The sequence below is a fragment of the Oryzias melastigma genome, linkage group LG24 (genome assembly GCF_002922805.2).
Source record: "Oryzias melastigma strain HK-1 linkage group LG24, ASM292280v2, whole genome shotgun sequence".
NCBI lineage: Eukaryota > Metazoa > Chordata > Actinopteri > Beloniformes > Adrianichthyidae > Oryzias > Oryzias melastigma.
In genome coordinates, this window is record NC_050535.1 from 20,647,256 (window position 1) to 20,658,623 (window position 11,368).

The 11,368-nt window shown below is 39.5% G+C and overlaps 1 protein-coding gene across 5 annotated transcripts in view; it reads left to right on the top strand.

Annotated features, from left to right (window-relative positions):
* Positions 1-3,747: 3,747 nt before the first annotated feature.
* Positions 3,748-11,368, top strand: part of LOC112157760 — a 27,440-nt gene continuing 19,819 nt past the window's right edge. For 3 of the 5 annotated variants that reach the window (XM_036210525.1, XM_036210527.1, XM_036210526.1), the window contains exons 1-4: positions 3,748-4,010; positions 4,100-4,186; positions 7,416-7,536; positions 7,605-7,707. In XM_036210525.1, coding sequence (XP_036066418.1) covers positions 3,992-4,010; positions 4,100-4,186; positions 7,416-7,536; positions 7,605-7,707 — 330 coding nt within the window. In that variant the 5' untranslated portion in view covers positions 3,748-3,991. The remainder of the gene's footprint in view (positions 4,011-4,099; positions 4,187-7,415; positions 7,537-7,604; positions 7,708-11,368) is intronic. The other 2 variants (XR_004947268.1, XM_024290742.2) reach the window with 2 other exon arrangements.

The window sequence follows — 11,368 nt, forward strand, 5'->3', positions numbered from 1 at the left end:
AATATGCTAGCTGTTTTGGCAAAATTAGAAATTTTTCCAGGTTTGTATGGCTAATTTGGCATTTATCTTTTATTTTGGCAAGCTTTCGGCTTTGGCATTTTCAACTAGCTATCAGTTTCAGCATTTTCGACTATCAGCATCTTCAGCTGCCACATTCAACTTACAGCATCCACATTAGCAGTATTGCAGGTAACCCTATATATCTAACCCCTGTGCTATCCTAGACATGTTTACATTAAAAGTGGGGTCATCTGGACCCCACAAGACAGCGCTCTGATTTTTTTTTTTTTTTCCCCCAAGGATTTTTTATCTTCACTGGTGTTCGTGGCAGACATGAAATCCTGTCCACTTTTGTCATGGGAGGGATCACACATCACTGTAAGGGTCGGGTCATCTGGACCCCATAAGAGAGCAATGAAGATAGAATAGATGTTGTTTCTTGTAGTTCTTTATCCAATCTGTTATGCGAAATAGATGAATGTACGGTAGAAACATAAGAAAACCTGACATTCCAAAATGAGATTTTAATTAATAAATAATTAAATTAATTTGTTCTTTTGGAAAATCTTTTGAGTTGGTTGGCAATGAAAAAATTAGAAATCTTAATAAGATTAATTGAAAACATTGAAGTAAGGAATATTGAAATGAGTGGTTAAAAACGCAGTGTAAAATCAAATAAATAAATAAGCAAACAAAGCTCAGTGCTGGAGAATTTCAGCATCTGTGAGCCTTATCTGTTTGATTGTAAAATGTTTTTTTAATTTTTCAATGCTATTAAAAATGAACAAAAGTCTACCACACGCATAGGTAGGTTGGATACATAAATAAATACGTTTTTCACATCAATGGTTCATCCAAAGCATGCAACACATCATTGACTAAGCCTAATTTCCAAAGATTATTCACTTATTTTATGCATATTTTTCAGTAATACAAATCTTTACTTGCATTCCTGAGATTGCAACTTATTGTAGTTTTTTTTTAAGTTGCCTGTTGACAGATTCTGTATAAATACAGTTAGTGTTAATATTTTTAAGGTAATTAAATCCGTCTTGTGTCTTTACTGTTTCACTGACTTCAAGTATTCTGATCATTGAAGCTTAATAAAAGTAACGTGATGTGGAGACGTTTAGGTCTCGACTCCTGCTGATGGCAAACAGAAGGTGACAAGCAGCCTCAGCAGCTATGCAGTTGGACAGGTTCAGTGAGAAGGTGGAAAGGTGAAACTGGCCACAGAAACAAAGAGGACTTCAACGGCTGGTTTCACAATGTGAAACATTTAATCTGAGAGTTAAATGTTTCATTTTAATATGAATTCAACCAGACCTGATTAATCCTCAAACCCGGAGCTCCTGGATCTGTTTTGTATCAAATGCCAAGCCCTTCACGATAAACAAACGGACATGATCCATTAAGATATAACCTGCAAAAGTCTTCAAAACAGGATCAGATGTAATACATAAATAGTAACAAGTTTTTAACTATTCTTGTCAGCTATGCGTGACAGCCCAGCACGGAAATGTTTCACTTTTACGGAATGCACTTGTTATTCCTGTTGCGTTTCAACAGATGATAATTCTTGTCAAGTCTGGTGAAATGTCTGATGGGAAAAACCCCAAATACTTAAAAAAGTCTAAGTTCCCACAAGTATTCAATGACATTATTTTTAAAACACTTATGTTGAACTTTTTTTGTATATACATGAAGGCATATCTGCTAAGAAAATAAATTAGTCATTTAAAAAATCCTGCAATGTAGAAAAACTATTTTGCCTTTCACTCAAAGTTGTATTTTTTTTTATCCAACTGATATATAAAACTTTATTTTATTGCTTAGCATTTAAATGTTAAGAGTTTGTTTAAAGTATCTTCACCAAAGCCTTCTTGATCCCACTGACTCTGCTAGAACCCTCCGGTTCCAATCTAAGCTTGGCTGGATCTCAGGTATGGCAAGCCGAGATAACGTTAACTATGTAACTTCCATATCTGAGTCAATGACTGGTCAAAACTTGACCTAGTTTAGCTTGTGATGTGCATTCAATGGTATTTGTGTATTTTGTGCATAGACCCTGAAAACTGTCTTAAAAATATGCATACCTATGAATGAATGTGAGAGTTTGGTATGGAATGCATATATACATTAACATAGACTTCATTGTCCACTTGAATCTGCGTAGCTCCAGACTAAGACTTACATTAGACGTATAGTGGACATTTTCCCCCTAGTTTGTGCATAAAAGCAGGAATTTGTGGCGTTTAGCCATGGAAAGTACATGGATAGAACTGGAGTGGTCATCCACTATCCCCTTGCATTCCAAATAGGAAGTACCTACTGGTCCCAGAAAGCCAAAATCCCATAGACTTCTATTGAGAAGTAAACAGCTATTATTCATTCATTCTGTTTGTAGGAAAAACTATTCTCGATCTGGTACCTTTTATTAACATGTTCTTGCTAAACCAATTTTTTTCATTATATATAATCTCTTTATCATAAGTCATTCAAGTTATATAAAGATGCCTAAGAGGATGTGGTGCCTGCTGGCCCCACCTCAAACATTCAAAGCACTTGATTGAGAGATTCTCAGACCAATCACTGCTTAATACCGTCGTCTGGTCCCAAAAGGGCAAAATCGGGCGATATTTGTACTGTGGAAAAATAGAGATTACATTTTCTACCAGGGACACCACAACCTTGTCCATTTCTATTTCTGTGAATGGGTTTAACCCTTTAACACCAGAGTTGTTGCTGGTGACTCTTAAATAACAGACACGCTTTGATGTTCCCTAACTTCTCGACCAATCATAATGTATATCAGAGGATTCTGACGCAGAGAAAAGCGTAAAACCTGCTTCTGCTTCATGACCTGCTGATTCATGTTACTTGGATGACTGATTAAGAAGTTACGGTATGTCAAAGAGCTTGTGTTATTTAGGCATTAGCGTCAACATCCTTCATCTGTTCCAGCTAGCGTGTCTAGTTCAGGTGCTGGAGAAGAGAAGATAGTATCTTCACATTGACTGCAGTCAAATGAGCCGCCGTTCACATTTCTGTGGTCAAATCAGCATCACTGGATTTTTGGTGTGAGTTTCATCCAATACTTACGGTAGCAGGACTGAGAACGCTGGAAAATCTCCACCAGACTCCACGGAGCTTCTTGATGTGACCACGGAAATGTGAACGGCGGCTCATTTGACCGCAGTTGGAAAGGATTGTAAATCAATGAAAGAGCATTTTGATGTTAGCTTTGATTATTTTATCAAGAACTCTGAGAAACCAATGATTGAATGTATTGATCACAGTCAATAAACATTGGAGAATTAGCTAAAAGAGTCTTTGGTGAACTGGAAGGAGAAAGAATCAGGATTTTGGGGGAAGTTCTGTCCAGAACCATATGGCTGGACATTACCCATATTGATGGACGTTTTTATGTAGCAGCGGTGAAGTGCTAGTGAGACACAGAGCTATCATAATCAGACAGGGGGGATCAGGGGCTGAGCACCAAAAGCTACCAGCCAGAGGAGATTTTGGAAACAGAGGCTTCAAATCAGCATGAAAAATGACTTTTTAAGACATTTAGGTTGTGGGATTTTGGTTTAAAACTTCATAATCATAATTAAAACACTACTGGGAATGTTTTTTATATCTAAGAAAATAAGTCACTTTAAATCCTTCAAAAGTCATTTTCTTTGTGTTATTGTTGTTAGTTGTGTTGTCAACATACAAAACATTGAAGTACTCGGGTTGGATAAATGGTCTGAAGGCTTGCCATACTGGCACTGTGTTCCTCCGCCCTCCTGGTTTATTAAGCCGCTGAGCATCCCGCAAACGGAGGACTTCTTAATAGTGTGTAGGAGCTGGAAGATGGCGGAGGTTCGCGGTCCACCTGATCTTTTGCCTCACCTTCAGACACTTCTTTGTGGATTCTAGTTCCAGAACTTCTTCTCTTCCCTCTCAGCCGACGCAAAGCGCGCGGCGGAGGTGGACACTGAGGATGAACCGCAGCGCAACAGGTAGGAGACCGAAGCGCCTCCTGTTGTGGGAGCCGCTGAGGAGACGGCGCTCATGGTCAGTAAAACCCCTCTTTGTGTCAAACTCTCAGGGCTCCAGGAACCGCAGCAGGACGCGGCGCCGTGTCCGCCGCTGCCCGCGGATCACGTGCTCTCTTCCGGAGCGGTGCTCTTCCCCGGTGGGTGATAATCCTCTTTCTGCTGTTTACACCTGGATCCACTTAATCTGCGTCTGTGCCTCAACTCCGAGAGCAGCAACACACTGCTAGTTAACTTTGGTGTATGACGGCACTAATGAAGAGCTTTATAGTCTCAATTAGAGCCAGGAATCGATTAAAAACTAAACAAAACAAATTAATAGGGCTGTAAACATTAAGGCGCTAACACACACGATTTAACCGAAGTTAGCGCGTTAATATTTATTAACGCATTTTTTCATTTTGTAACAATTAATAACATTAAAATTATTCTGAATAAACATGAAACTAGTTAATAAACGAAATGGAACAGACAGAAGAAAACGTATATTATCTGGCCCTATTGCTAAATCAACAAAATTAAACCAAAATAGGAAAATGAAAATGGTTTTTTACATAAATATTAAGTTCATATAAAGAAAAATACACATTTACATAAACAGTTGTCAACACAAACCCCTCATTTAATTCTTTTTACCTACTCTAGGTCCAGTGGCATTAATCACATGTTTTAGGAAATTATTTTTCTTTTCTACATATTATCTCTAATATTTGCTCAACATCTCCTGCTTAACAACACTTTTAAAAGTAGCAATTGTTTTTCTACTTTTGATTTCCTCGTAAAGTTTATTATTCGATCTCTCCAAAACCTTTGATCTAAATCTGAGTTTTCTGAAGATTACATGTCCTTTTAAGTTGATATGACTTTGTCTTTATTGAATTTAACCTGTAAATTGAGGGGTAACCGTGACCTATGTGCCTTGTACATAAGGTTGAGCATATTTTAATCACCTCCGCCTTGTGGAGCAGCTCTTTCTCTGATTTAGGCTTCCACAGAGTGATTTAAAACACTTAGCTTTGGTATATGTGGGATAATACCAACTATCTACAAAAGAAATAAATATTGGTTTGTAGTACTTTGATCTTGGTTTTTCTCCCAGTTTAGATTGTGCCTCGAATGCAGCAAAAAAAAGCTGATTGCGATTAACCGCAAATAATTTTTTTAATCGATTCCCAGCTCTACTAATTCATCACAAACCTGGGAAAAAATGAATCACAATTATTAGGCTGCACAGTGATGCAGTGGTTATCACTCTTGCCGCGAAGCAAGAAGGCCCCGGTTCAAATCCCGCTGGGGGATCTGAAACAATATGCAGCTCTTGAACAAAAACAAGCCTAAATCTGTGAGGCAAAGCGAAGGACTGCTGCTCCTCGAGGTGAACATGTTAATTCTGGTCGATTAATCGCGTGTTAAAGCGTTAATGTTCACAGCCCTCCTTCTAATAGAACCAAGTCTCCAAAAATCATACTTACAAACAGATCAGTTGCAAAGTTGACCCTAAATGAAGTGATGAGGTTTCAGAGGTGTGTCATCATGTCTGATTGTAACCGTGAGAGAGAAGTTATTTACCCTGAAGGTAAAGTGTCATGAATGTGGTCAGGCATTTCCAGGTCAAAAAGTCCCATTAGCTGTCACACATGAATGGGTTGAATTTGTTCTAAAATTAACCTATCAGAGTGCAGACACAGCAGAGGTCAGAGACCATTTAGTGGTTTGACCCTCCCAGTTCAACGTGAGTGTCATGAAGAGAGGTGCTGGGTCCCATTTTTAAAGTCTTTGACATGACCCGATCATGGATTTGAACTTTTGACCTCCCAGTCTAGAGACGGACACTCCCCCATTATCCCATCAGCTCGTCTTTCTGGTTTCTGTAGCATCTAAAAAAACGTCATGTTTAACCTAGACAGTTTGTCCTCACTGGAAACATTTTTCATACTTTTCATATTTCTTATTTATTAGTTTAAAGCTTGGTCTGCAATACAATCCTTTAAAGACTCACCCTTATGAAAATGCTGTTTTAACAGGTTCTTGTTGCATTTTTTAGATGATGGATGAGTTTATTTCAAGCATCCAATGTCTAGTAATTCATGATTTTACTTCCCATTAAAGTCGTTTCTTCTACCAATGAGGCAAAAAAAAACACGAAGCAAAGCTTTGCTTTTTGTTTTTAATGTTTTTTAAGATTTTATTTCAAAAAATAAATAAGTGTTAGTTATTATTTAGATCACGTTTCAAAGTCGAGGCCCGGGGGCCGAATCTGGCCCTCCGGGTGATTCTATTCGGCCCTCTAGATCCTTTTATTTTATCGCTATTAATGGCTCAATGTTATCTTGCACTATTGAAGCAGCACTACGATTATGGAGGCTGAGAGACCAGTTATAATGATCTAAGGCTTACTTTTCTTTTTATTCACATTTATGTTTAAAAGTTACGTTTTTTAAGTTTTAAAAATGTAGTTTTATTGAGTTCAATAAATGTTTATCTTGTTCGTCCCACGACTTAAGGTGTGTTTTTTAATTTTTGCCCCCTGCACGATAGAGTTTGACATCCCTGATTGATGAAGGATGTCAGGAAATTGTTGTTTCTTTGGAGTAAAAATGTTAAAAAGTACTGAAAAGGATCCAGCTGATAGAACAGTCGTATAGTTTGAAGTTCCTGGTTGTTATTTATAGAAAACCCAAACTGTTTGCTGAAGGTTGAGTTCTGCTTCAACGATTTAGGTTCAGCGGGATCTCCAGGAAACAAACTTCCTTAAATACATGTTTGCAATAGTTTCAGATATTAACATGTTCAGAACAAAGAAAACTCTCTCTAGTTTACCGAGAAACAGTGAAGAATGTCAGTGAGTGGTTGAAACCTGTGAGCATTTCTGTCTCTGCTGGTTTACTAAACATACGGAGCTTCTCTTAAGCTGATCAACACGCATTTGGCTCCTGAAATGTGTCAGCTGGCACCCTGAACATCTCAATCACTTCATATGGACTTCATAAACATTACTTTCTTAAAAATAAAAAAAACCTCCATCTGTGCATTTTTAGATAAAACTTTGGACACGTTTGGAAAAAGATCAACATTTATAGTTAAAATCATACATTTGTACTGTAATCATGAAGCTCCGTCTGGTTACAATCTGAGGTTTTAGCTTCAAGTTTTACTAATAAGTTTTATTTCTTCTAATATTTCCATTAATACATCAGCCGGATGTAAACCTTTTTCACACTCCCTCAGTCCGGTTCTCATTTACAGTCAGTGTTTGCACTAAAGTGATTGAAGCAAATTATCTTTAGAATAATTTTTTTTTTTTTTTTACCAAGAGTTAAAAAAAGAAAGCTCTTGTCTCTGTCTGACGACTTTGTTTTTGTCCCTCAGGTGTTTTTGATCAGCATGGCTGCCCGCTCTTCATGTTCCCGGCAGACGGTCAGGCCAGACTCCTGGAGCTCAGCTCGGCAGAAGTTGTGGATTTCATCACCTACTTCCGCTGTCTGCATAAGTGCGTCTGCCGCTGGCTGCCCGGCTCTGTCGAGCCGAGTGGAGCTGATGGTTTGTTTCTGTGCGCAGTAAGAAGCAGGAGAAGCAGAGCTCGCCGTCGGTGGTCGCGGACCTGAGGAACGCCTCGCCGCCTGCAGCCAGGTTCATTGCGGAGACTCTGCTGCAGCTGGAGGTGGGTCCGACTGTGCGGATGCTGGCCCGCTGCCTGGTTCCAGTGTTTGCTCTGAAACCAGAGATGGGTCACATGCCAGAGGAGTGTGCTGCGTTTGAGGAGAGGGCCGATCGCGGGTGTGTCGGGACAAACGGAGGCCAAAGGGCTCCTCTTTCTGCTCTGTAAAAACAGAAAAGAGCTCAAATCTAAAGGCTTTTCCACCCAAAAATTCTCTCCATGAGGAGCTAGCTCAAACCTGTTATATTTCTCAAGTAGTTTCGTCCTTCTATTTGTTTAAATTACATAATTGCAGTTAACAAAGGTTATAAAATGACTCAAATCAAATGAATTTTCTGGATTTGAGTCGAACTCTCCATGTCTTTGCTCGGTCCACTCAGAGGTGGACCTGTCGGGTTCAGAACGTGCTTGTGAGTCCAGAACTGATCTCCTATTATAAGTATGAGTATTCAGGCCTCTGTGAAGCAGCCCCACACCATGAAACTGCCACCACCGTGGTTTGACTCACAGGTATTTCTAAAAGAAGAAAAAACAACCACAGCAGACCCTGATGACCTCACAGTCGTCCTGAAACAGTCTGTGTTCCAACAGCTCAATTAACAAAGATATGACTGAGCACACAGGAAGTTTCAAACAAAGTAAAAGCCGAAGGCGCTAACCCTTTCAAAGTAAAAGTCTTCATGTGTGCTCACTGCATTAGTTCTTGTGCTTTGGAGAAGTAACTGTCTTTTAATAGTGTGACTTCTACTGCTTCACTGCTTCTCACAAATGAATATTTTGTGGAGAAATAATATATAAATACAACATTTAGTTTTACGTTTAACATGTCTCTTTAGAATACGACTTTTCTTTGTCTTGATTATGAATTTCTCCTGTTAAACTGTGAAAGATGCATCAAGAGGTCACAAGCTGATACATCAAGTCCAGAAACATCGATCGTTCATGCTGCGGATGTCTGTTGAAGTTTATTTTTTTATACAAAATAGAACTTTTTAGAATAATAAGAAAATTAAAAGTCAGTAGGGTCAGAATACCCAACGTTCTTTCTGTTTCTGATTTTTTTTCTTTCTTTTAAACTATCGCTACGGTCGGCCGACAGTTGGCCTTCTTTAGCTCCAAATTAGCTTAGCTTTTGTCTTCTCCATCCATTTTCTTAACCTGCTATCCCTTTCGGGGTCACGGTGCTGCGAGAGCCTGGCTGTGTAGTGATGAGCGAAGGCCAGAGTACATCTGGACCGGTCCAGGACCTGGAGCGGGCGCACCAGCCCCGCCTGCCGATGCTGGCCGGTGTTGTTCCTAGATACGCTCCCCCCTGCCAAAACAATGCCTGAGACTGGGGAAAAGAATTCCGACAGGGGAAACGTACCTTGGCAAAACACCAGAGAACACCGGAGAGCTAGTAAGAGGATCGATAACATTCTAAAAAGTTTAATTCTGTCATAGCTTAATAAATGAGTCCCAATGCGCATGCTCTCTGAGTTGGATTGACATTTCGGGACTCGATGTATAAACCTGTGACCTTCTGATGGATTGTTGACAGTTTAACAGGAGAAAAGAAAAGTCGTATTCTAAAGAGACTTGTTAAACCTAAAACTACATTTTTCCAGAAATTTCTCCTTTTGTCTCATTAGACCACAGAACTTGTCCATATATATATATATATATATATATATATATATTTGACAAATGTGAGTTGAGTCTTGTGTTTTCCTCTTAAATATTAGTCCAGAAGTCTTCTTCTGGACTCTGACCTTAACCGACCCCCCACACGTTGTTCTCTCATGAGGTCCAGGTTGAGTCGTTCGCCGTGTCGTTCCGCGTCCCCCTCAGGCCGTCTGCTGTTCGCCTGTGTAACAGCCACAGTTTGCGTTGGTCCGTCTCTCCTGAACGCTGATGCTTCTCATCCCGCCGACGTCGGCTCACATGACTCTCACCAGGCTGCATCTTCAGGCCTTTCAGGCCGAGCTCGCTGGTCTGATGACGATCACACAGCATTTTCAGGACCAGCACAGAAGAGATTCCCAACATCAGCAAACACTGATAAAGGAGAGTAAAATGGATTTATTGTTGCTGATTTATCTGAACTGACTTGTGTTGAGATTTATTTATTCAAACTTTAAAGTCACAGGAATAGTAGGGATGGGCCGATGATTACATTTTTGTTCTTTTGTTTACAACCATTTTGTACTAAGTAGTGTTACTGTTGTTCATGTTTACTATTGTTAACACTGAATTTTACATATAATTCTAATGTAATTGATATCGATGCTTGTCAAAGAAATACTGTTACTGATTTCAACAATGTTGCACAACAGTGTCAATTATTTGTTGCACAAAATAAGACACAAGTTGTTTATTATGATTGTGTTCAGGCTAAAAAATAGGGATAAAAATATGTGTTCTTCTATATAATGTGAGTTATTAGAGATGATTTTTATTAAATATTGCAGTATCACAATATCGATATTGTGAGTTACTCAGTGATTCCCAACACTAATGCATTTTGCACAGGCTGATATCATGATGACAATAGAGTGGTGATATATTATGGTAATGCTCAGTCCCATGATGGGTCCACCTAAAATGACGGGTCAATTTCTCTAAAGCACACGTGTCAAAGTCAAGGCCCGGGGGCCGGATCCGGCCCTCTGGGTAATTCTATCTGACCCTCCAGATCATTTTATTTTATTGTTATTAATAACCCGATGTTATCTTGACCTAATTTCTAACTTGTATAATCTTGACAAAATATATTTTTATGGAAAGTAAAATATTGAAAGTTATTTAAAGTTTAAGTTGATTTATTCTAGAATAATATTATTGCCTTTTTATTATTCATAATTATGTTAAAAGTTACTGTTTTGAAGCTCTAAAAATTTGCATTCTGCTAGCTTTTTGGACTATTTTGGCATCTACTAGGATTTTTTTAGGCTATTTTGAAGTTTAGCTAATTATTCAGCTATTTGCTAGCTGTTTTTGCTTTTTTTTTTTTAATTCAGTTTTTTTAGTCTGTTTCAAAGTTTAGCTTTTTTTTTTAGTAAGTCTGTCTCTATACAGCACTCTTCACAGAGGGCAACTCACGAAGTGTTTCAAAAAAGCTAAAATATGAAACAAATCCATAAAAACCATTCATTCATTCATTCATTCATTCATTTTCCTAACCGCTTCTTCCCTTTCGGGGTCGCGGGGGTGCTGGAGCCTATCCCGGCTACTGATGGGCGAAAGGGGGGTTCACCCTGGACAGGTCACCAGTCTGTCTCAGGGCCTCAACCACACCCATTCACTCTCACATTCACACCTAGGGGCAATTTAGAGTCACCAATGAACCTATGAAGCATGTTTTTGGACGGTGGGAGGAAGCCGGAGTCCCCGGTGAAAACCCACGCATGCACGGGGAGAACATGCAAACTCCACACAGAAAGGTCCCAGCCGGGAGTCGAACTGGGGCCTTCTCGCTGTGAGGCGAGAGCGCTAACCACTGCGCCACCGTGCAGCCCTTTGCTGGATAAATGTGTTCAAATCTGAACGTTGCTTCAACTTTTTAAGCTAGGAAACCGTTGAGCGCTCACAGCTGATTGGAATCAATCGAGTGTAAAACTCATCTCTGCATGGTGTTAGAGGAGGGGAGGGGGGCTGAACTGTGGGTAACCCCCCCCCCCCCCCC